General features: G+C 41.8%; 1 protein-coding gene across 1 annotated transcript; it reads right to left on the bottom strand.

Annotated features, from left to right (window-relative positions):
* Positions 1-1,367: 1,367 nt before the first annotated feature.
* On the bottom strand, positions 1,368-24,913 carry klhl8 (kelch-like family member 8). Its single transcript, XM_046369660.1, is given in 11 exon segments — positions 1,368-1,725; positions 1,976-2,177; positions 4,409-4,568; positions 6,884-7,052; positions 7,171-7,282; positions 15,710-15,740; positions 15,743-15,855; positions 16,116-16,302; positions 16,553-17,101; positions 17,451-17,679; positions 24,854-24,913. Coding segments are annotated over 10 exon segments (1,854 nt in total). The 5' UTR covers positions 17,658-17,679; positions 24,854-24,913; the 3' UTR covers positions 1,368-1,601.
* Between the last annotated feature and the right edge of the window lie 1,978 nt (positions 24,914-26,891).

Here is a 26,891-nt window from a genome sequence, read left to right as displayed (position 1 = left end):
TTGGTTAGGGAGGTGACCAAGTACCCGATGGTTACTCTGACAGAGCTCCAGAGTCCCTCTGTGGAGATGGTTGTCCTTCTGGAAGGTTCTCCCATCTGTGCAGCACTCCACCAAATCAGGCCTTTACAGTAGAGTGGCCAGATGGAAGCAAGATTGAACTCTTTGACCAGCATGCAAAGCGTCACATCTGGAGGAAACCTGGCACCATCAGTGGCAGGGACTGGGGGACTAGTCAGGATCGAGGGAAAGATGAACAGAGAAAAGTACAGAGATCCTTGATGAAAACCTGCTCCAGAGTGCTCAGGACCTCAGACTGAGGCGAAGGTTCACCTTCCAACAGGACAACGACCCTAAGCACACAGCCAAGACAACGAAGGAGTGGTTACGGGACAAGTCTCTGAATGTCCTTGAGAGGCCCGGCCAGAGCCCGGACTTGAACCTGATCGGATCATCTCTGGAGAGACTTGAAAATAGCTGTGCGGCGACGATCCCCATCCAAAATGATAGAGCTTGAGAGTATCTGCAGAGAAGAATGGGAGAAACTCCCCAAATACAGGTGTGCCAAGAAGACTCAATGCTGTAATCACTGCCAAAGATGCTTCAATAAAGTACTGAGCAAAGGGTCTGAATACTTATGTAAATGTGATATTTTCAAAAATGGTTTGCTTTGTCATTATGGGGTATGGTGTGTAGCTTGATGAGGGGGGGGAACTATTTAATCAATTTTAGAATAAGGCTGTAATGTAACAAAATGTGGAAAAGGGGTCTGAATAATTTCTGAATGCATTGTAAGTACTAACTTGTTGCTCTTAACACACAAGTTGATATTCAAGGCCTGTTTAATATGATGTCTAAAGCTCAACTATCAGCCATTTTCACTTGATAAAGGTTTTTGAACACCTGTGCCATTTCTTGCAATCTAGAGCAAAAACAGTTGCCTTATATGATAACTTTATTTGTTAAGTATTTTATTTCTCAAAGTGGCGCAGCTAGTTCACAAGGTGGTGCAGCGCTCCTCTTACAATCTTTGGGGAGAACCCTCCAGTCAGTGCTTGCCATGGTGCTTGCCTACGGAGCTGTGAGGGGAACGGCACCTCAGTACCTCCAGGCTCTGATCAGGCCCTACACCCAAACAAGGGCACTGCGTTCATCCACCTCTGGCCTGCTCGCCTCCCTACCACTGAGGAAGTACAGTTCCCGCTCAGCCCAGTCAAAACTGTTCGCTGCTCTGGCCCCCCAATGGTGGAACAAACTCCCTCACGACGCCAGGACAGCGGAGTCAATCACCACCTTCCGGAGACACCTGAAACCCCACCTCTTTAAGGAATACCTAGGATAGGATAAAGTAATCCTTCTCACACCCCCCTTAAAAGATTTAGATGCACTATTGTAAAGTGGCTGTTCCACTGGATGTCATAAGGTGAATGCACCAATTTGTAAGTCGCTCTGGATAAGAGCGTCTGCTAAATGACTTAAATGTAAATGTAATGCTTAAAGGAACAACCACTAGTGCTCCTGTTCAGTGACAGTGTGGTTGAGTGCTTGGGTTGGGTTAGTCTGCTCGTGCAGTTGGTCGGTGTGGTCAGCTCAGGGATCACAGGTCACATGCAGTCCACCACGTTGCTGGAGCCCTGGCCCACGTCCCTGATCTGGCTTATGTGAGAGGAGCAGACAGCCACTCCTGCGCCGGCCCGACAGTGAGACACCGACCCCACCAGCTGCCATCTGAGGAGACACACACACACACACAGATCAATATAAACGTCAACATCAGACTAGCTGCTTTAAAATGTAGAATTTCCTTTCAACTGTAAAAAAAAAAAACAAGATACTATAAACAGTGTCCAGTGTACAGGTGGTGGTCTAGTAGGCCAGAGATACTCTTATATAAAATGGGTTCGCTTGATTTAGCTGACCCGATACAACCCATGTGTCTCACCTGAACAGAACCCCTTCCCATCCAGCTCCAGCTCACCTGTTCATACGGGGGTCAAAGGCTTCCACTGTGTTGAGGTAGATGTTCCCGTTGTGACCTCCGACCGCAAACAGGCAACCCATAACCGTGGCCACACCCACTCCGCCCCGGGGCGTGGTCAGCTCAGAGATGTAGTCCCAGCGACTCAGACGGGGGTCAAAACGCTCTACAGAACTCAGCGGGGAGTTGTCATCAAAACCACCTGACAGCGCAGACAGACCGAAAGACAGAATCAAATACAAGCCTAAGTTGTACTCTTGAAAAGCTGGCTCAGTTGGTAAGAGTGTGGTGCTAGAAACGCAAAGGTTGTGGGTTGAATTCCCACAGGGATCACAAACATACTAATCTATGCACTCACTGTAAATTGCTTTGAATAACAGAGTCTAAGTCACATATCAATCCACAGTGTGATATCTTGTTTAAGTCTTGAATAGCATTATGCAGTCAGTGAAGCTGCAGACATTCAATAAAGAGCTACTCCATCCACTGAGGCCAATGCATAGACTGAGGTTATCAGTAGCTTTTCCTCCTCCAAACACACCAATGCTGACTCATGCAAACTAGGGTCAACTAAAAGTCAGGCCAGAGCTCTGAAACAGCTTTAGATGATTCTTCAAATTCAGCAACACAATAAAATTACCCCATCCATATGGATCGCTTTTAATTAGCAACCAACTTGACAAAACAATAACTTTTCTCCCTCCTGTTTCATGTTTACAAGCCAACAACTATTGTGTGTAGTGGTGTGCGAGTGGGGGGGAGCATGTGACCCATAGCAATAAGCAGCCAGTGGAATGATGTGAAGTATGAGAAGGTTTTGTTTCCAATGATGTGGTGAATCGATATGTGGTCGTTTTACCTACTTTGATTGAATGCACGGATTGTAAGTAAAGGTCGACCAATTAATCGGAATGGCCGATTACAAGTTCTCACCGATTTGGCCGATTATTTTTTTTACACCTTTATTGAATCTTTATTTAACTAGGCAAGTCAGTTATGAACACATTCTTATTTTAAATGACGGCCTAGGAACGGTGGGTTAACTGCCTCGTTCAGGGGACGAGATCTCTGCAGTTAACTAGCCCAACGCTATAACCACCTGCCTCTCGAGACTTCTTGTTACGCGAATGCAGTAAGCCGAGGTAAGTTGCTAGCTAGCATTAACTTATAAAAAACAATCAATCAATCATAATCACTATTAAACTACACATGGCTGATGATATTACTAATTTATCTAGCGTGTCCTGCGTTGCATATAATCTGACTGAGCATACATGTATCTGACTGGGCGGTGGTAGGCAGCAGCAGGCTCGTAAGCATTAATTCAAACAACACTTTCGTGCATTTTGCCAGCAGCTCTTCGTTGTGCGTCAAGCATTGCGCTGTTTATGACTTCAAGCCTATCAACTCCAGAGATGAAGCTGGTGTAACCGATGTGAAATGGCTAGCTAGTTACCCTTGCTCTGCATGGGTAACGCTGCTTCGAGGGTGGCTGTTGTCGTTGTGTTCCTAGTTCGACCCCAGGGAGGAGCGAGGAGAGGGACGGAAGCTATACTGTTACACTGGCAATACTAAAGTGCCTATAAGAACATCCAATAGTCAAAGGTTAATGAAATACAAATGGTATAGAGGGAAATAGTCCTATAATTCCTATAATAATTACAACCTAAAACGTCTTACCTGGGAATATTGAAGACTCCTGTTAAAAGGAACCACGAGCTTTCATATGTTCTTATGTTCTGAGCAAGGAACTGAAACGTTAGCTTTCTTACATGGCACATATTGAACTTTTACTTTCTTCTCCAACACTTTGTTTTTTCATTATTTAAACCAAATTGAACATGTTTCATTATTTATTTGAGGCTAAATTGATTTTATTGATGTATTATATTAAGTTAAAATAAGTTTTCATTCAGTATTGTTGTAATTGTGATTATCACAAATAAATAAATACTTTTATTTATTTTTAAAATCGGCCATTTAATCGGTATCTGCTTTTTTGGTCCTCCAATAATCAGTATCGGCGTTGAAAAATCATAATCGGTCGACCTCTAATTGTAAGTCACTCTGGATAAGACCATTTGCTAAACAGTAAACATGTCATCCCCCACAAATTATGCAGCGCCCTCTCAGGCAGATGGGCCAATTAGTGACAATTATTGAACAGGACAGGAGAAATGCTTGTTCAAAGTACAGAATTCAAATCGATTACTCTAGCGTCCCCCCAAATCAATGTAATTTTGTAAATGCCAGCTCTCTACTGCATGATGTATCATTCACTCAAGTTTAAAAAAAAATATATATATATATTTTTTAATTGGGTCAGCTGGTGCCAGATATTGCGTGACTAACGTACATACAGAGACAGATCCATAGTCCCCCCCCCCACGATTACTAAAATGTAATTGCAGGGGTGCTGAGCTGTGTTCTTACCCACTACATAGAGACACCCGTTGAGCTCGCCGACTCCGTTCCCTGCCCGTCTCTGGCCCATCTCCCTGACCTCTGTCCACTTGTTGAGATGTGGGTCAAACCTCTCCACACTGGACAGAGAGGCCACACCGTCATTACCCCCCACAGCATACACGTGATTCTGACAGGACAGGAGAGTGTTAACATAAAGGTCTAACTCTGACAGGGGAGGAGAGGATTAACCCATTGAGTTCCACCACGACACCAGTGTGATTTGGACTTCTAACCCCTTTTAAACATTGTGTGTTTGAGCTACAGACTTCTGGGTTGTACCATTGGATTCATCTATTTCTGCTGCATTCATTAGTATGTGTGATTAACTAGGGCTGAGCTAGAGTGGCGTTTGTGAGACAAGGACCTGGGGCCAGGTCAGAATGGTTTGAGCTACACATTAAGAACTACGAAAAGATGCACAAACATGCTCATGTAACTAATGATGCTCACAAGCTACACAAGAGTCGTTAGACGTTAATGGGTTCTTCTACATAAAAGATCATAGGACATCCAAGGACATAGTCTAAAATACTGTAATAAGATCACATAGTTGCTGTCAAACTCCACAAACTTGTCACTGACTGTATGTATATTAATTTCCCACTGAGCAAACAATTTCTGTACCTTCATCTATCAGGGTGGACCTTATTTGTTTATTGACATTGGTCAATAAAACTCATGAATGCAACTGTTTATGTCAACTTGTTTTGTGTTCTACTTGAGCCCTGAAAAAGAAAATGGTAAAACTCTTCATTGTGAGGCTAAATAGAGTAAAAAGGGCATGACATGCAGTTAAATGAAAGTCAGATAAGTGAAAATCAGATTTTTGCTGGGGTCTCTGGACTGATAGGGTTAACTGTTATTATGGCCTGTTATTATGCACATGAACACAGACTTCAAATCACAAACAGCTCGGGGATAAAATCTCTTTACTCTATGTTAGTGATAAAACAATGGTTATAAAAGCATCTGAGGATGTCATGTGTGATGAGTGCATGTATAAATGTGATGTAACACCTGGGTCGTGTCAACTAGGCACAAAACAGGGAAGAACTATCGGAATGAAAGACACTTGTTTTCTGCTGCACAATGTTTTGAAAAATGTTGTTATGGTGTGCCCTAATGAACACTTGATCCATAATATACTCAGCAAAAACAGAAACGTCCTCTCACTGTCAACTGCGTTTATTTTCAGCAAACCTAACGTGTAAATATTTGTATGAACATAACAAGATTCAACAACTGAGACTAAGTCCCACAGACATGTGACGAACAGAAATGGAATAATGTGTCCCTGAACAAAGGGGGGGGCAAAATCAGAAGTAACAGTCAGTATCTGTTACAGCATTAAGTACAGCAGTGCATCTCCTACTCATGGACTGCACCAGATTTACCAGTTCTTGCTGTGAGATGTTACCACACTCTTCCACCAAGGCACCTGTTCCCGGATATTTCTGGGGGGAATTGCCCTAGTCCACAACCTCCGATCCAACAGGTCCCAGACGTGCACAATGGGATTGAGATCCAGGTTCTTTGCTGGCCATGGCAGAACTCTGACATTCCTGTCTTGCAGGAAATCACGCACAAAATGAGCAGTATGGCTGGTGGCGTTGTCATGCTGCAGGGTCATGTCAGGATGAGCCTGCCGGAAGGGTACAACATGAGGGAGGAGGATGTCTTCCCTGTAACGCACAGCATTGAGATTGCCTGCAATGACAACAAGCTCAGTCTGATGATGCTGTGACACACCGCCCCAGACCATGACGGACCCTCCACCTCCAAAACGATTCCGCTCCAGAGTACAGGCCTCGGTGTAACGCTCATTCCTTCGACGATAAACGCAAATCCAACCATCACTCCTGGTGAGACAAAACCACGACTCGCCAGTGAAGAGCACTTTTGACAGTCCTGTGTGCCCATAAGCGACTTTGTTGCCGGTGATGTCTGGTGAGGACTGCCACTGCGAGGATGATCAGCTGTCCATCCTGTCTCCCTGTAGTGCTGTCTTAGTCATCTCACAGTACGGACATTGCAATGTATTGCCCTGGCCACATCTGCAGTCCTCATGCCTCCTTGCAGCATGCCTAAGGCACGTTCACGCAGATGAGCATGGACCCCGAGCATCTTTATTTAGCTGTTTTTCAGAGTCCGTAGAAAGGCCTCTCTAGTATCCCAAGTTTTCATGTGACCTTAATTGCTTACGGTCTGTAAGCTGTTAGTGTCTTCACGACCGTTCCACAGATGCATGTTCATTAATTGTTTATGGTTCAATGAACAAGCATGAGCAACAGTTTAAACCCTTTACAATGAAGATCTGTGAAGTTAATTGGATTTGTATTAATTATCTTTGAAAGACAGGGTCCTGAAAAAGGGATGTTTCTTTATTTGCTGAGTTTAGTATATGATCAGTCTAGCCAGGTGTCTAGAGTGTCTTGTTCTCACCCCTAAGGCCACAGAGCCCACTCCACCTCGGGGCGTGTTCATGGGCGCCACAGCACTCCAGTGGTCGCTCTCGATGTCATATCTCTCAACATCGTTGAAACAGGAGTTGTCATCGAGACCACCGATGGCGTAGATAGGACCTTCCAGAGCTGCCAGAGCTATTCCTCTCCTTCACACAGCAATGAAAATAGTTCAGTATGAGTAGTATGAGTGTGAGTATAATTAGGTATCTTTTGGCTGTAAAACTACATTTCTACTTAATTTGCCTTTTGCCAGACATTACATACCTTTTAGTGTTCATGGAAGCTTTCATCATCCACTTGTTGGTGAGAGGATCAAACATCTCCATGTTGCCCAGGTGTTCACTACCATCATGGCCCCCTACTGCATACACTTTACCTAAGGAAGGATATAGTAAATAATGAATTGTTTTATGATCAAAAGCAACTTCGTCATACTTGCATACATTTTACGTACAAGTGGTCCCGGGAAACAAACTCATTATCCCGTTGTTCCAAGCATCATGCTCTAACTTAGCTACAAAGCACCAAGATGAACACAAGGTTAAGGAACACAAGGAACGCTAGGTTGGGACTACTAGACCCTCATAACCCGACTATGCATCCATCCATCCATATAAGACTGAACTCAACTGTGCAGGGAAAACAATCCTAACTATGGAAACCTCTATGGTTTAGGATGTAGAATTGATGGTAGGCTTACTGATCACATTCCAGGACAGGTACTGGTCAATGATTATATCTGGAATACCACAAATCCGACTTCCCTGAAAGTGTTTAAGAAAAGCTTCAAGTGTGGAATGATACCAAAGAAGAGCTGTAGATGCTTTTCTCCTGTTTTGTTCATAGCCTGAAGCTAGTTCATTTCAAGCGAATAGGCTTTTTAGAGTGGAAGCAAGCTGAACTATCATTCTCTTGAGCTCAGACCATCCCTGGGAGATTCTATAATGCACCTACGAGAAAACACACTACTGAACTGAACCAACATGTATCCATCATATGAAGGCTAATCTCTAGGGATGTGCATCTCGCCATACAAGCACAATTCGATACACATCTAGATACTGTACATGGGCTCTGATACAATACAGGAACGATATTTTTAGTTTGAAACCATTCGGTGCGATTTGATTATCTGATACTGATGGAGCTCAGGAGCTGAGCGGAATCTGTCTGAGCTGAATTCTCTGAGCTTGTGCGCGCTTGTATATGGTCCTTCTGTAGCTCAGTTGGTAGAGCATGGTGCTTGTAACGCCAGTGTAGTGGGTTCGATCCCCGGGACCACCCGTACGTAGAATGTATGCACACATGACTGTAAGTCGCTTTGGATAAAAGCGTCTGCTAAATGGCATATATTATTATATTATCCTCATGGGTATTGAAAATCCCCAAAAGGATACGAAAACAAGGAAGGCTAGGAGGTACAAAGAGGCACAGAAAACAAAAACAGGTGGAGTATTAGGAAGGGTTCTGAAAGACTCACGGGGTTGTCCACTGAAAGTTGAGTAGCAACAACAACTGGAAAAAGACACCCATCGTGAGCACCCACTAAATTTGCCTAAGAAGAGGCAGATTAAAAATAAAAACCCACACCAAACTTAAGACAGGAAGCAAACCAAAATGGTGGAGCAAAACTAAAACAGGGAAGATCAGACAAAGGCATGCTTATCTAGAAATCAAACGCAGTTCAATAAATATATTTGATAAAAAATTTACTAAGTAAACTAAAGACTAAACAAGTTTAATCAAAAAGCAACAAGAAATGTAAATAATAACGAGTATATATATACATATATAGGGGGTACAGAGTCAATGTGCGGGGGTACAGGATAGTCAAGGTAATTTGTAAAGTGACAATGCATAAGCAGTGAGTAGCAGCAGTGTAAAAAACAAAGGGGGGGGGGGGGCGTCAATATAGATAGTCCGGGTGGCATTTGATTAGTTGTTCAGCAGTCTTATGGCTTGGGGGTAGAAGCGGTTTACTCAGTAATTTGTTGAATCAACTAGGCAGCAATCACAGCCTCGAGGTGTCTTGGGTATGACGCTACAAGCTTTCTTCCATTCTTCTCTGCAGATCCTCTCAAGCTCTGTCAGGTTGGATGGGGAGCGTCACTGCACAGGTATTTCAAGGTTTCCAGAGAATTCTTTCGGGTTCAACTCCGGGCTCTGGAGTTGAGACATTGAGACCCGAAGCCACTCCAGCGTTGTCTTGGCTGTGTGCTTAGGGTCATTGTCTTGTTGAAAGGTGAACGTTCTCCCCAGTCTATGTACTTTGCGCTGTTCATCTTTCCCTCGATCATGACTAGTCTCAGCCCCTGCCGCTGAAAAACATCCCCACAACATGCTGCCACCACCATGCTTCACCGTAGAGATGGTGCCAGGTTTCCTCCAGAAGTGATGCATGGTATTCATGCAAAATAGATCTATATTGGTTTAATCAGACCAGAGAATCTTGTTTCTCATGGACTGAGAGTCTTTAGGTGCCTTTTGGCAAACTTCAAGTGGGCTGTCATGTGCCTTTTACTGAGGAGTGGCTTCAGTCTGACCACTCTACCATAAAAGCCTGATTTGGTGGAGTGCTGCAGAGATAGTTGTCCTTCTGGAAGGTTCTCCCATCTCCACAGAGGAACTCTGGAGCTTTGTCAGAGTGACTATGAGGTTCTTGGTCACCTCCCTGACCGAGGGCATTCTACCCCGATTGCCCAGTTTGGCCGGGCGGCCAGCTCTATGAAGAGTCTTGGTGGTACCAAACCTCTTCCATTTAAGAATGACGGAGGCCCCTGTGTTCTTGGGGACCTTCAATGCTGTAGGAATGTTTTGGCGCCCTTCCGCAGGTCTGTGCATCGACCAAATCCTGTCTCGGAGTTCTAGGAACAATTTCGACCTCATGGCTTGGTTTTTGCTGACATGCACTGTCAACTGTGTGACCTTCTATAGACAAGTGTGTGCCTTTCCAAATCATGTGCAATCAATTGAATTTACCACAGCTAGACTCCAAACAAGTAGTAGAAATATCAAGGACGAACAATGGAAACAGGATGCACCTGAGCTCAATTTTGAGTCTTATCTGCATAAGGCATTTGTTTTATAATAATAATAATGCTGTAACGTAACACACTGTGGAAAAAAGCGGTCTGAAAGGCCACTCACCTCTTCACTGTCGACGTTGAGACTGGTGTTTTGCGGGTACTATTTATAATGAAGCTGTCAGTTGAGGACTTGTGAGGAGCCTGTTTCTCAAACTAGACACTCTAATGTACTTGTACTCTTGCTCAGTTGTGCACCGGGGCCTCCCACTCCTATTCACCACTATTCTGGTTAGAGCCAGTTTGAGCTGTTCTGTGAAGGGAGAAGTACACAGCATTGTACGAGAATTTCAGATTCTTGGCAATTTTTCGCATGGAATAGCCTTCATTTCTCAGAACAAGAATAGACCGACAAGTTTCAGAAGAAAAGTCTTTGTTTCTGGCCATTTTGAGACTAATTGAACCCTAATTGAACCTAATTGAAATGATAATGCTCCAGATACTCAACTAGTCTAAAGAAGGCCAGTTTTATTGCTTCGTTAGTCAGAACAACAGTTTTCAGCTGTGCTAACATAATTGCAAAAGGGTTTTCTAATGATCAATTAGCCTTTTCAAATTATACACTTGGATTAGCTAACAATGTGCCATTGGAACACAGGAGTGATGGTTGCTGATAATGGGCCTCTGTACGCCTATGTAGATATTACATAAAAAAATCTGCTATTTCCAGCTACAATAGTCATTTACAACATTAACCTCTCTGGGATAGGCGGGATGCAAATGTCTCACCTGGCCAATTGCCAGGAAAAATGCAGAGAGCCAAATAAAAAAAAGGTTATAAAATTCAACCTTTCATTAAATGTTTATCTTTCATACCAAATTAAAGCTCCACTCGTTGTGAATCCAGCCAACATGTCAGATTTCAAAAAGGCTTTTCGGTGAAAGCATAAGAAGCTATTGTCTGATGATAGGAACAACCGTAAACAAAGAGACAATAGCATATTTCAACCCTGCAGGCACCACACAGAACGCAGAAATAAAATATAAATCATGCCTTACCTTTGACAAGCTTCTTTTGTGGGCACTCCAATATGTCCCATAAACATCACAAGTGGTCCTTTTGTTCGATTAATTCCGTCCATATATATCCAAAATGTCAATTTATTTGGCGTGTTTGAGCCAGAAAAAAAACAGCTTCCAATTTGCGCAACGCCACTACAAAATATCTCAAAAGTTACCTGTAAACTTTGCCAAAACATTTCAAACTACTTTTGTAATACAACTTTAGGTATTTTTAACAATGTCTACACTGACAGTTTTACAATCCAGGGTTACTCCTCAACCTGCTCAACTCTCACATTATTTATTACAAGATTTATGAGGTTTAGTGAATGATATGTTCCAAATACAATGCTTTTAGTTTTTGAAATATTTACGACTTATTCCTTGCCACCCATTATGGAACTAAGTGCAGCTCTGTTAACTTCTTATGGCTGGGGGCAGTATTGAGTAGCTTGGATGAATAAGTTGCCCAAAGTAAACGGCCTGCTCCTCAGTCGCTAATATATGCATATTATTATAAGTATTGGATAGAAAACTCTAAAGTTTCTAAAACTGTTTGAATGATGTCTGTGAGTGTAACAGAACTGGCAGGCAAAATCCTGAGTTGAAATCAAAACAGGAAGTGAGAAATCTGATCTTTGTATGTATTCAGAGTCCCCAATGAAATCCCCTTGAGATATTGATGTTGCACTGCCTTGGGGTTCCACTAGATATCAACCAATAATATACATTTTAATGAGACTTCTATGGTGTTGTGGGAGTGAATGAGAGCAGAATGCATCAGGTGTCTATCAAGCGGCCATTTTCTGATCACGCTTATTCCTCATGGTACCCACTTGCGTTCCATTGCTCATGAAGACAAGAAGGAATTCTCCGGTTGGAACTTTATTGAAGCTATATGTTAAAAACATCCTAATGATTGATTCTGCAACTTAGTTTGAAATGTTTCTTCGATATAACTTTTTGAAGTTTTTGTCCGATGTAATGCTGACCAGAATGAGCGTTTGTCTATATGTATACCAAACGCGCTAACAAAAGATATTTGGACATAAATAACGGACATTATCGAACAAAACAAACATTTATTGTGAATCTGGGATTCCTGGAGTGCATTCTGATGTAGATCATCAAAGGTAAGGGAATATTTATTTAATTTCCTGTTTATGCTGATGTCAACATGGCGGCTATTGTGACATATTTCTGAGCGCCGTCTCAGATTATTGCATGGCTGGCTTATTCCGTAAAGTTTTTAAAAATCAGACACAGCGGTTGCATTAAGGAGAGGTATGTCTATAATTCCATGTGTGTTATCATCTACATTTATGATGAGTATATCTGTTGAATGATGTGGCTATGCAAAATCACTGGATGTTTTTGGAACTAGTGAATGTAATGCGCCAATGTAAACTCATATTTTGATAAATATGAACTTTATCAAACAAAACATACATGTATTGTGTAACATGAAGTCCTATTAGTGTCATCTGATGAAGATCAAAGGTTAGTGATTCATTTGATCTATTTCTGCTTTTTGGCTGAAAAAATGGCTTTTTCTATTTTTACTTGGCTATGACCAAACATAATGCAATGTTGTGCTTTCGCTGTAAAGCATTTTTGAAATCAGACATGATGGGTAGATTAACAAGATGTTTATCTTTCATTTGCTGTATTGGACAAGCACAAAAACTCAAAAGGTTCTGTTACAGTGCTTTAGAAAAATCTCAAACAATATATGGAATCAATCGTTACGATGTTTGTAACATAAAACATCAATAATGTTCCAACCGGAGAATTCCTATGTCTGAAGAAAAGCACTGGAATGACAGGTAACTCTGTCGGGAGCGCACGTCATGAGACCAAGGCACTCTGCACGACCACTGATTCAAAGAGGTCTCATGAGCCCCTCCTTCATAGTAGAATCCTCATTCAAGTTTCTAAAGACGGTTGACATCTAGTGGAAGCCATAGGAAGTGCAACTTGACTCCATAGACACTGTGTATTCGGTAGGCCAAGCTTTGAAAAACTACAAACCTCAGATGTCCCACTTCCTGGTTGGATTTTTCTCAGGTTTTCGCCTGCCATATGAGTTCTGTTATACTCACAGACATCATTCAAACAGTTTCAGAAACTTCAGTGTTTTCTATCCAATACTAATAATATGCATGTATTAGCATCTGGGACAGAGTAGGAGGCAGTTCACTCTGGGCATGCTATTAATCCAAAAGTGGAAATGCTGCCCCCTATCCCAAAAAGGTTCAAATAGTTTGCTGATTAGATAAATAACAGTCATTGGATTAATAAAAGTAAAGTCACGACATTGACTTTACTCAAAGCCAGTGGCATGTCATTGGTAAAGATTGAAAAACGTAAGGGGCCTAGACAGCTGCCCTGGGGAATTCCTGATTCTACCTGGATTATGTTTGAGGCTTCCATTAAAGAACACCCTCTGTATTCTGTTAGACAAGTAGCTCTTTATCCACAATAAAGCAGGGGGTCTAAACCCGTAACACATATGTTTTTCCATCAGCAGACTCTCGATAATGTCAAAAGCCACACTGAAGTCTAAAAAAACAGCTCCCACAATCTTTGAATCATCAATTTCTCTCAGCCAATCATCAGTCACTTGTGTAAGTGCTGTAAATGTTGAATGTCCTTTCCTATAAGCGTGCTGAAAGTCTGACATGATGCCCAAACACAAGTTCATTCGGACTAAAACCAAGAGATCCCTGAACAACTTCCTACGCTGCAAAGAGTACAAAGTCCAAACGTTGAAAATAATTTCACCAGGGCCTTAACGATACTGGGATTTTCCTCAGTGGAATGGCCTCAGGGAAACAAGTGGCAGCACACATAATGGTTAAGAAAACTGGTTACCACCCGTCTTGGCTTTGGGCAAAGGACCAACGCAATCCACCAGAACTCTGCTGAAAGGTTTGTCAAAAGCAAGAATAGGTTTCAAAGATGCAACCACATAATGACTAACGAGGTGATGCCAATCGGTGCGCCCTAAGTGATAACGAGCCATACGTGCTAAAGTCCAACCTCAAAACATAATTGAAAAACCAAAGCCTGTAACAATAGTAAAACATATGCTGCGCCTGCATGTATGATGCAATAGTGTAGACTGACCATCTACCACTATAAGATGGGAAAGTTGTTTTCATCCCCCCACTTTTTATCTGAAATCCTCATCACCCACTGATTAACTTGTCATGTTGCAGATAAAACATTTTTGACCTAGTAATATGTCAACACTTACCTTGAGAAATTATGACTAGAGCCATACTGATATGTTTTTTTTTTGTTGGTCTGATACAGCGGGGAAATGAAAAAGTGTGTACTCATTAAGAAAGAAAGAAATTCCACAAATGTACTTAACAAGGCACACCTGTTATTTGAAATGCATTCCAGGTGACTACCTCATGAAGCTGGTTGAGAGAATGCCAATTGTTTGCAAAGCTGTCATCAAGGCAAAGGGTGGCTACTTTGAAGAATCTCAAATATATTTTGATTTGTTTAACGCTTTTTTGGTTACTACATGATTCCTATATATGTCATTTCTTAGTTTGTCTTCACAATTATTCTACAATGTAGAAAACAGTAAAAAAAAACTGAATCGAGTAAGTGTGTCCAAACTTTTGACTGTTAAATAACAATTTTTATAACAGCTTCAGATTTCACCTCTGTCTCAAAAGCAAATGTTTTTGACCATTTGGAACTTTACAGAGGAGAGCTGCTGTCTTTTCTGGTTCCGACCAGTACGGCTTACAAAAATGATTGCTGTCCTTGTTATGAAATTACACCTTTACCCTGTTCATGTGAAAATGACTGTTTAAAGGAGAACTACCAAAAAATGTCATATGGAGAATCTGGCAGTCAAAAAGCCCCAATCAGCAGCTAGATGTACAATCAGCAAGATGTGAGATGTGTCCACTCTGGTAGCCTACACAGCATATTGGTAACAATGACTCAGCAAATTACATGGGTTATCCCTCAATTAATAAAGCCCATGATTTAATATTGCAAAAGCCATTTTACAAACATCTGAATGCTAAAGGTGCCGCGCAGACATAGCCTACGAATATTTGAAAAAGGGATAGGGTAGGCCTACCTCTCGTTGGCACGAGCAGCTGCATCTCCCACACTGTGCAAACTGTTATCTGACTTGTAGATCAATGTCATACGCAGTTACATGCATAAAAGTTCAATAAGCTGAAGGAGGATGCTTCAATTCAAAAATAAGTATTTTTGGAATAAGGCAGAAAAAAAGAATGAGAAAAACGTTAGTGAACTAGCAATTTGTAACGTTGTAATCGGTTGTCATCTGGATCGGTTTTGGCTCCCGCATACTGATGCACTTGCATCTTAAACAATTGAACTGGGGACCGATGTATATCGGTGAGTCGCTGCATCCATGTTCTCCCAACACCATAGACATCGCATCACTGTATCTGTCTAATTAAGGCGTCAGAGGATGGACAATGCCATTGAGGCCATCTCCAATTTTCTTCTTCACAAGTGTAATTCATTGGCTGATCCCTCTTGATGACCCAGTTGGAGTCATTTGATCCTTCCTTAACCCATTGGAAGTCCCACCCTGTTGACTCCTTCAAAATCATGAGTCATCAATGGCGCTACCCATGCTTTTGGCCACTAGAGTCCTATATCCATCTATTCACCATCTCTCCTTTCACCTTTCTCATCCCTCCATCTCTCACCTCCTACAGAAATTACTCCAACATGGCGTCTCTCCTGCTGTTCATCTCAGGCCCGAAGAACCAACTGTTCTTGCTGATGGAGTAACACTCGATGCTGCGGAACGGGTCACCAGAACCTCCCCGGCCACCAACACAGAACAATACACCTGAGGAGAGTTGGGGGGCAAAGGTCAGAGCAGGACCAGTGAAAGAAACAACACTGCAATGCCAGCTCAACATATAAATATACACTCAGAGGAATCAAAAGACCGAAGGTTTTGTTATTTGTCAGGCTCGTAATAAATACAAGTGACATGAAGAATTGCAGGAATTCCAGCTTTTTCTTGATCATTATTCTGCATTGTACAAGCTCAACCCTATTACGTAGCTGATTGCTTAATAGTTGGACAGGCAACCAGTCTGTTACCTGCAGTATGTTTCCTAGGTATGGTGCGGACTGAGTACTCAAAGTCAGGCACCATCTTGTTGCTGAGGTGCAGGTGATAGTTCCTGGCCTCATCCAGCAGATCCCGGCAGCTCAGATTTCTTTTGATCATCTCCTCCTTGGCCACCGTGCCTGTCAGGAAGTCTACTGGGAGCAGGGGGAGGCGCACCTACAGGACACACATATATACCACAGAGTTAACATACACTCGGACATAAAACACAGAAGCACCTGCAGGGCAGCCGGGTAACACAGCACAGATTCAAACAACACACACAGGAGTAGTGGTAATGCAAAAACTCCATAAACAGACAACAAAGTCAATGTAGACACAGAAACACATAAGCACCAACAAGCATACCTACATCTGAGAATTCATTCAAATGCAAAGACTGAGATGTGTGCGACTACTATCGGACCTGAGTCATGATCTGGTCCAGCCAGGCCTCATGGTGCTGGGGGTTGGCCTTCAGCCATTTGACAGCAGCATTGTAAACCTGTGTCTCAGATTGGATGTTCAGTTCGCTGGAGGACAGCAGGGTTCTCAGGTGCTGAGGCGACACGCACAGGAAGTCCTCACAGTTCACCACCTCACGGAAGTGCTCGCAAGCATAACGGTCCGCCATGTCCATCAGGTCGACGCGGTTGTGGCTCTCGGCAAAGGTGCGGACAGCCAGACAGTTGGAGGGGTGGAAGTGTGCCTTCATGTACTCACAGCAGGCCCTGGCAACCAGCTCCACCTGCAGAATACAGGCTGCATAGAGAAGAGGCTGCACGTTGTCCACAGTCAGGGTCAGGCGGGAGGAGTAGGCAAAACGCACCAGGTTGTGGATGGCATCTCCGTCAAAGTCCTTGATCTCTATCAGGTCCTGTTTGGCCTCTGACATCTCAGACAAGAACATGGCCCTGAAGTAAGGAATGACACAGGCCAGCACCAGTTTGTGGCATGGTATCAGCCTACTTCCCACCTGAACACGGTGAGAACAGAGAGAAAGACAGGGAGAGGGAGGGAGAAAACAAGTTAATGTCAGCTCAAAAGTTATTAATTCCCTGAGCTATTCATTCCACAAGCTTCAGTTGGTTCAATTGAGCCTTTTTTAAATAAAAGAGACGAGGGCTTTCACCAACTATTCAACGATTCAAACTAATTCGATTCAATAGGTCTAACTGGTCTCCATTAAACTTCACAAAAACAGACATGAAAAGGCTTTGTCGTCACACATGACACTTCAGTTTCATGTTTACTTACTTTTCCTACCATGATATGGCTAACTGAGTATGAAGAGTATTGTGACAACAGGGCCATACTTTGCCTACCTTCAGTGTAACATCACAGAGCTCCCCCACTTCGTAGAACTGGCGCAAAGAGTTGTGGAAGTCCTTCCATGCCCCGTGGGCCTCAAAGACAAAAGATCCATCTGACTCAGAGTCTCCATCAGGCCTGGTGGTGCTCTGAAGATTCTCCTTCTCCTGCTTGAACTTATGCTGCTTGGCATGTTCCGGCACCATATCACCTGGGGCCATCACCGTCTACAGGGAGCCAAACCTAGGGAAGAGAGTTCAAAACGAATGGGAGATACAATATGAAAAAAATGCTCTCAAACAATAAATCTGTAATTTACATGTTAAAGGACCCATGAGCACTGTCGTGACTTGACTATCATTAATGTGATGAATGCTATTTATCGAATCATTATCTGTTTAATTGTTATTAGATTAAATAGAGCCCTCAGCTGGCCACTTACGCAATGTAGTCGTTTACACTCATTCTTCAACATAAAGGCGTGAAACTACGTCAAAATGCTGTAGACACTTTGGGGAATACGTAGAAAAAGGAATCTGGTTGATATCCCTTTCAATGGCCAATAGGGGTGCATAGGAACACAACGGTTTCAAAACATGAGTCACTTCCTGATTGGATTTTTCTTAGGCTTTCGCCTGCAATATCAGTTCTGTTATACTCACGGACAATATTTTTACAGTTTTGGAAACTTTAGAGTGTTTTCTATCCTAAGCTGTCAATGATATGCATATTCTAGCATCTGGTCCTGAGAAATACTCTGTTTACTCTGGGAACATTATTTCTCCAAAAATGAAAATAGTGACCCCTAGCTTCAAGAGGTTAATTGCCTCATTCAGGGGCAGAACGACAGATTTTCCCCTTGTCAGCTTGGGGGATCCAATCTTGCAACAAGTGAACTAGTCCAAAGCAATTACGACCTGCCTCTCTCTCGTTGCACTCAACAAGGAGACTGCCTGTTATGCGAATACAGTAAGCCAAGTTAAGTTGCTAGCTAGCATTAAACTTATCTTATAAAAAACAATCAATCATAATCACTAGTTAACTACACATGGTTGATGATATTATTAGATATTATCTAGAGATAATTTTGTACCCGTTTCCTCCAGCACCTTCAGTGTTTCATTTGTGTTATTAGTTGAAGCAGACTGTTTGTCTATTGTTGTGACCTAGATGAAGTTCAGATCCAATTTTAATGCCAATTGATGTTTGTTAATAGAAACATCCTATTTTCAGTTTTCAGCAAACTTAACATTGGTAAATATTTGAATTTTGTATGAACATAACAAGATTCAACAACTGAGACAAACTGAACAAGTTCCAGTCGTGTGACGAACAGAAATGGAATAAAGTGTCCCTGAACAAGGGGGGGGAGGACAAAATCAAAAGTAACCGTCAGTATCTGCTGCATTAAGTACTGCAGTGCATCTCCGCCTGATGGATTGCACCAGATTTGCCAGTTCTTGCTGTGAGATGTTACCACACTCTTCCACCAAGGCACTGCCACTGCGAGGATGATCAGCTGTGTCCTGTCTCCCTGTAGCGCTGTCTTAGGAGTCTCAGTATGGACATTGCAATTTCTTGCCCTGGCCACATCTGCAGTCCTTATCTCCCTCACTAGCTTTAAGCACCAACTGTCAGAGCATCTTACAGATTACTGCACCTGCACATAGCCCACCTATAATTTAGCCCAAACAACTACCTCTTTCCCAACTGTATTTAATTTATTTATTTATTTTGCTCCTTTGCACCCCGTTATTTTTATGTCTACTTTGCACATTCTTCCATTGCAAAACTACCATTCCAGTGTTTTACTTGCTATATTGTATTTACTTTGCCACCATGGCCTTTTTTGCCTTTACCTCCCTTCTCACCTCATTTGCTCACATTGTATATAGACTTGTTTATACTGTATTATTGACTGTATGTTTGTTTTACTCCATGTGTAACTCTGTGTCATTGTATCTGTCCTACTGCTTTGCTTTATCTTGGCCAGGTCGCAATTGTAAATGAGAACTTGTTCTCAACTTGCCTACCTGGTTAAATAAAGGTGAAATAAATAAAAAAATATTTAAAAAATGCCTAAGGCACATTCACGCAGATGAGCAGGGGCCCTGGGCATCTTTCTTTTGGTGTTTTTCATTCAGTAGAAAGGCCTCTCTAGTATCCTAAGTTTTCATAACTGTGACCTTAATTGCTTACCATCTAAGTTGTTAGTGTCTTCACGACCGTTCAACAGGTGCATGTTCATTAATTGTTTATGGTTCATTGAACAAGATTGAGAAACAGTGTTTAAACCCTTTACAATGAAGATCTGTGAAGTTATTTGGATTTTTACAAAATATATGTGAAATAAAGGGTCCTGAAAAAGGGATGTTTCTTTTTTTCTGAGTTTAGGTATGCACGTCAGCTTTCACATCGGTTTTGCACATCGGCGTTAATAAACTGGACAGCATCGGCCGATACCGATGTTGGCATTTCTAGCTAATGTCGGACGATTCCGATATATCATGCATCCCTAATCATTAGTTATAAAAGAGACATTAGGGGTGCCATAATGAAGCTTGGGAGGGGCTGTGTGCAGGGAAAATGGTCACGTGGCAATACTGATAAGGGGAGGAACCGTTATCACTCAGCCCCCTCCCTAGCAATAATGATGCAATGTTTAGCGATAAAGAGGAAACTCCACCCAAAGTGAAACCATGTCTTTGTCTAATGCAGCTGTATTGACCCTCTGGGAAGAATAAAAACTTGGTTTGAGCTTTCAATGTGTCCGTTGAGTTTTTACTCTGAGAATTAGAACCTAACAGAGCGTTGGGCCAGTAACCCAAAAGGATGCTGGATCAAATCCCCGAGCTGACAAGGTAAAAAAAAATGTTCTGCCTCTGAAAAAGGCAGTTAACCCACTGTAGGCCGTCATTGTAAATATGAATTAGTCCTTAACTGACTTGCCTAGTAAAATAAATGGTTAAATAAATAAAAATACTAAAAATAAATGTTTAGGTGGCCATGATGGTATGAGGCCCAGATTGGGAATTTAGCCAGGACACCGGGGTTAGCACCCCTACTTTTACAATAAGAACCATGGTCACTAAAGATCACACAGAGAGCCAGGACACCCGTTTAACATCCCATCCAAAAGACGGCACCCAAAACAGGTCAATGTCCCCAATCACTGCCCTGGGGGATTGGGATATTTGTTTTAGACCGGAGGATATAGTTCCTCCTACTGGTCCTCCAACACCACTTCCAGTAGCATCTGCTCTCCCATCCAGGGCCAGACCAGGACCAACCCTGCTTAGCTTCCCATGCTTGTTGCTTGTTGCATGCACTTGAATGGGACATGATGACTAACAAAAATACACAGACCAATTTACCTCCACTAAATTATGCTAATTAGAACAATAAACATGATGGTATTTAAGTCAACTGGTTTTCTATTAATGAATAAAAAGCATTATTTTGCAATAGGATTTTCTTTCCTCCCAGTACTTTTGGCCAGCAACAGTTTTATTTAAATAGTCCGAAAGCCGGCAAATTGCAGGCTAAATTGCCAGCTAACTGACATCCTGGCTGACATTATTTCTGCAGACATCGTTGAATCTTTAATTGGAAAACGTGGTCAGAGAGAGATTTTACAGAAATTGTGTTACCACATTTTGCATTACACAGTTTTTCCAGTAAATGTGTTTTTGTCAAATGTAAATTGTTAAAAGTAGTCCTTGTGCATGGAGTTGTATGGTTTGTTGAACTTTTAAATCAATAGTTTTTATTTGGCATACATTTTAAAAGTGAACAATCTGAGTCTCAGCACAATTCTGTTACTATCGAATTGCCCTATCAGGACAATTCCGAAAGCTTGTGAGAAGGTAGAGGACTTTAGAACAGTACATTTGGCCTACAGCCAACCAAATGCTCAAGTTGAGTCTGTTCTGTTCTCTCCCTCACAAGTGCACACTCAATGGAAAAAGAGGTCAGGCTAATTCTCACAGGAGGCTCAATGTTTGATGACACTGTTGGCAATAGAGAGATGTAGGACAGATGCCATTGAGCCCCAGCCCAGTGTGGAGGTCTCTCTCCTGCCAAACAAATATGGCACAGCTTGAAAATGGAGCATCACAAACGAGAACACATTTCCACCAACACTTGACAGATTATGTGGCCTCTCGTGAGCTTTCTAGCACTGAATAGATTCCATGTGACAACACCCCACGCCTCAGTATTTTACTGAGCTCTAAAAGGGCAGAAGACATATACTGCAGAGATAATGTGGTCAAAGGGCACCTGAGTGGCAGAGTGGTCGAAGGCACTGCATCTCAGCGCTATATGTGTCACTACAGACACCCTGGTATGAATCAAGGTTGTATCACAACCGGCCGTGATTGGAAGTCCCATAGGGCGGTGCACAATTGGCCCAGCGTCATCCGGTTTGGCTGGTGTAAGCCGTCATTATAAATAAGTACGTGTTCTTAACTGACTTGCCTAGTTAAATTAAATAAAAATTTAAAGGCTCTTTATTTCCTTGACAACTCATTAAATCTAGAAACCATCCCATCTAAGTCTGTCTAAAAGACATATACTGATAAAACTCTAGGCAATGACTGTATTGAAAATTACATACAGTACCAGTCAAAAGTATGGACACCTACTCGTTCAAGGGTTATTTTTTATTTATTTTTAACTATTTTCTACATTATATAATAAAATTAATAGAACCATGTAGTAACCAAAGAAAGAGTATTTTATATTTGAGAGTTGCCACCCTTTGCCTTGATGACAGCTTTGCACACACTTGGCATGCTCTCAACCAGCTTCATGAGGTAGTCACCTGGAATGCATTTCAATTAACAGGTGTGCCCTGTTAAAGTTAATTTGTGTAATTTGCTTCTTAATGCATTTGAGCCAATCAGGGTGATATACAGAGGATTGATCTATTTGGTAAAAAAACAAGTCCATATTACGTCAAGAACAGCTCAAATAAGCAAAGAGAAACAACAGGCCATCAATACTTTAAGACAAAGGTAAGCCAATCCGGAAAATGTCAAGAACTTTGTAAGTTTCTTAAAGTGCAGTCGCAAAAACCATCAAGCGCTATGATGAAACTGGCTCTCATTTATTTATTTATTTTATTTTACCTTTATTTAACTAGGCAAGTCAGTTAAGAACAAATTCTTATTTTCAATGACGGCCTAGGAACAGTGGGTTAACTGCCTGTTCAGGGGCAGAACGACAGATTTGTACCTTGTCAGCTCGGGGGTTTGAACTTGCAACCTTCCGGTTACTAGTGCAACGTTCTAACCACTAGGCTACCCTGCCACCCCATGAAGACAACCACTGGAAAGGAAGAGTTACCTTTGCTACAGAGGATACGTTTATTAGAGTTACCAGCCTCAGATTACAGCCCAAATAAACATTTACATTTACATTTAAGTCATTTAGCAGACACTCTTATCCAGAGCGACTTACAAATTGGTGCATTCACCTTATGACATCCAATAAACACTTCAGAGTTCAAGTAACAGACATCTCAACATCAACTGTTCAGAGGAGACTGCGTGAATGAGGCCTTCATGGTCAAATTGCTGCAAAGAAACAACTACAAAAAGGACACCAATAAAAAGAGACTTGCTTGGGCCAAGAAACACAAGCAATGGACATTAGACCGGTGGAAATCTGTCAAAATGTGAGATTTTTGCTTCCAACCGCCGTGTCTTTGTGAGACACAGAGTAGATGAACTGCATGTGTGGTTCCCACCGTGAAGCATGGAGGTGGTGTGATGGTGGTTTGCTGGTGACACTGTCAGTGATTTATTTAGAATTCAAGGCACACGTAACCAGCATGGCTACCACAGCATTCTTCAGGGATACACCATCCCATCTGGTTTGCGCTTAGTTGGACTATAATATGTTTTTCAACAGGACAATGACCCAACACACCTCCAGGCTGTGTAAGGGTTATTTTACCAAGAGTGATGAGTGCTGCATCAGATGACCTGGCCTCCACAATCACCCAACCTCAACCCAATTGAGATGGATTGGGATGAGTTGGACCGCAGAGTGAAAGAAAAGCAGCCAACAAAAGCTCAGCATTTATAGGAACTCCTTCAAGACTATTGGAAAAGCATTCCAGGTAAAGCTGGTTCAGAGAATGCCAAGTGTACAAAGCTGTCAAGGCAAAGGGTGGCTACTCAGAAAAATCTAACAATATATTTAGATTTTTTAACGGTTATTTGGTTACGACATGATTCCATGTGTTATTTCATTTCATTCTACAATGTAGTAAATAGTAAAAAATAAAGAAAAGCCCTTGAATGAGCAGGTGTGTCCAAACTTTTGACTGGTACTGTAAATTAACTGACTAGGGTTGAAAGCAAGTGCACTGCACCCATACCCTTATTAAAATTCAGTCCCCCAACAGTTGGGGTTTTCTATCCGTGTGTGTGTGTGTGTGTGAGAGAGAGACAAGGCTCATCGCCAAATGTTTGACAGTGTGCCAGCTTTGAATCAGGGATTTCCACTGTGCAAAGTGACATGTGTAGCCATGATGAGACACACACAAAGCAAACACGCCACCATATCAACCTACTTTTGAAAAATGATATCTTCAGTTTTTAGAGCCATGTTTCTCTATGTGAGTCTCTCTGCAATAGGTTAATTAGGCTGCCCCATCTCATCCACCATGATTTTACTAAGCAGATGTGTCCCATTGCCATGTGTTAAAGTTACCCTGACCCATCGAACAATAAATATATCTCTGAATGAGGTTGAAGACTGAATAAGTAAAAAACAGCACTGTTGTTACAGTATGACCGTATGTTCAGTGGCCAGAGAGCAATTACAGCATGTCTCAGGGCTTATGGACAAATGGCATTGAGAATGTAAAGTTGACCTTCTGGACAACCAACACCTTGCTTACTATGCTAGTTAGTCTTTGGCAACCAACCAAACCATAGCTAGCCAACTATCCACCTGCTCCATATTTATGTGTTTAACCAAATAAGCTCACCTAGTTATGTTTATTGTTACGCTAGCTAACATGCTAATACTAGCTAGGTAAATAGGATGCTAGAGCAAATTAGCTAGCAAACGTTACCTTCATTGGCTAGCTAACTTTACAGGTTGCAAGCGTCTAACGTTAGATGTCAGAAAGTCTGCGTCTCTCTTATTTTGCAGTGCAAGTAAGTCCGTAGGAGTATGGGAAACTTAAAATAATAGTTAGCTATTGCCGTATATTTTTGCTAGCTAACAACAAGGAAAGTTAGCCAACGTTAGCTTGCTAGCTGACAATATCCTGAACTTGTTGACATCGAATCACTAATGCAAGATGTGGAGGAAACGAATTAATGCCAGCCTTGCTGCACATTTAATACATGGAAACTTTGAGACAATCTACATGAAACAAATGTATTTTTTCTGTTACCTCAGTTTGTACAAATCCATGCACACTTCAATCCAATTGCATTTCTTGCAGTGAAGAAATAACCAATTCGATTCGTTTTGGCAAAGATGTTGTAATTTGCAATGCTTTATGGGAGATGTGGTCGACTTCCAGCACAGGGCAGTTGTCATCATATGAAACATGTTAACATTGTAAGATACAGTAAATAATACATGCGTTATCTATTACTTCAAAAAGTACATCTTATAAATTAAACACATACACTGCATTACATTTCTTTTTAGTTTGGATATTGGTTTGATATTTGGAGTTTGCTGGTAAATACTTATTCTAGAAAGGTCCTAGACAGGGCCGGTCCTGGACATTCTGCCGCCCTAGGCAAGACAAAAGTATGCAAACCCCTACCCCACACAAAATAGAAGTTTCAGGAAAGAATGGAGAGAGATAGACATTTTCTCAGTGTCAGACTAGAGTGTCTTGTTTGCAAATAATTACATCGTAGACATCCTAATGAATTTAAGCATGGCACTTTCAAAAGTGAACTTTCCACCCAGACAGAGGCTCTACTGACACAGAAAAATGTAAGCTTCAACTGCTGGCTACTCGTTGTATAACACAAGGAAGATGGCTCATAAAATGAATGGAGGTGTCTGTATGTCATGAGCCTCGGTAGAGAACAGCCCCTTCAATTCCTACTACCATCAGGAGAAGACTTCAAAACCCAGTACCCACCTACAGAGAGCGTGAAATAGACAGACAGGGATGCCAGTAAGCCAGTGTCTGAGGATTTGTAGCATGACAATAACAAGATACTAAAAAGTAGACAGATTTGACATACCCCCAAGATCTTCCTCGCTGCTTTGGGCCACTTGTAGTTCACAAAAACACCTAACGCTACAGGGACTACCAAGGTGATCAGAGTGATGCCTAAAAAATAATATGTTTATACATAGGCCTACATGGCAGCTAATACATATTCAATAACATCAGACCAGAAGTATGACTCCAAATCTCCAACATGTTATGTAGCCCTCATTCCAAACCCTAATCATAGGCTGCTGGTGAACTTTTATTCCATTCCAATGCATTTGACGATTCTTACCATTTCTGACCTACAGAGTTTATCACACTGCGCTCTCCAATGTTAAAAGGTTAAAGAGTCAGATGGAAAACGTGAGAGAATGAGAGCGAGAGAAAGAGAGAGAAGTAAATAGTGAGACCGAAGAGAGAGAAGATTCAAAACATCAAGGTGGCAAAAAATAATATATTTTTTTATTAAAATGTGAAAGAACCAAAAGGTCATTACCAATATTAAAATAAGGTATTCTGATGGTGCCTGCCTCCACACAGAAGTGTGTGTAGACGTACATACCCAGAGGCATCATACCCATACCAAGAACTGTAGAAATTGTCGTTATGGTGATGCTACAGCAATAGACGGGCAACAAACAAAACAACAGACAGACGTGTTAGCCTAGCAGGATGACCGGCCCATGACCTTGTATTGGTAGGAGACACGTTCACAGAGAACCAGCAGATCATGGGGTATAAGTGTCAACTCCATCATGTTCTGAATGGGCTCAGTAGACAGCAGAATCATTTATATGGCACTTTATAAAACACAGGCATTTCATACATTCTCATAGCTCATCGTATAATTTTAACATCCTATAATATGGGAAAGGGAAGGGAGGAGTAAAGGTTTCTTAAAAATGACGCAGATGTGTTGATGTGCAATAAGATCCTTAGTATTGTGTACTTACTATATCATTTTGCTTATATACATACTATTAAAGTCAGTGAGCATTCCTAGGTGTCCATGGAGCTGCCATGGAATCTTATCTCATACAGCTGACATCACATTTACCTTTAAAACAAAGGTTTTGTTGACTGTTGATTTGAGAATCCACAATAGAAAGTCTACGTCCCAAATGGCACCCGCTCTCAACCAACTCTATAAGGCCATAAACCATGATGAAAATTCTCACCCAGAAGCAGTGCTCCTAGTGGTCGGGGTCTTAAATGCAGGCAAACGTAAATCAGTTTTACCACATTTTTA

Source organism: Oncorhynchus gorbuscha, linkage group LG11 (assembly GCF_021184085.1).
Source record: "Oncorhynchus gorbuscha isolate QuinsamMale2020 ecotype Even-year linkage group LG11, OgorEven_v1.0, whole genome shotgun sequence".
Lineage (NCBI taxonomy): Eukaryota > Metazoa > Chordata > Actinopteri > Salmoniformes > Salmonidae > Oncorhynchus > Oncorhynchus gorbuscha.
The sequence above is the reverse complement of the archived record's forward strand: the minus strand, read 5'-3'. Positions and strand labels throughout refer to the sequence as shown.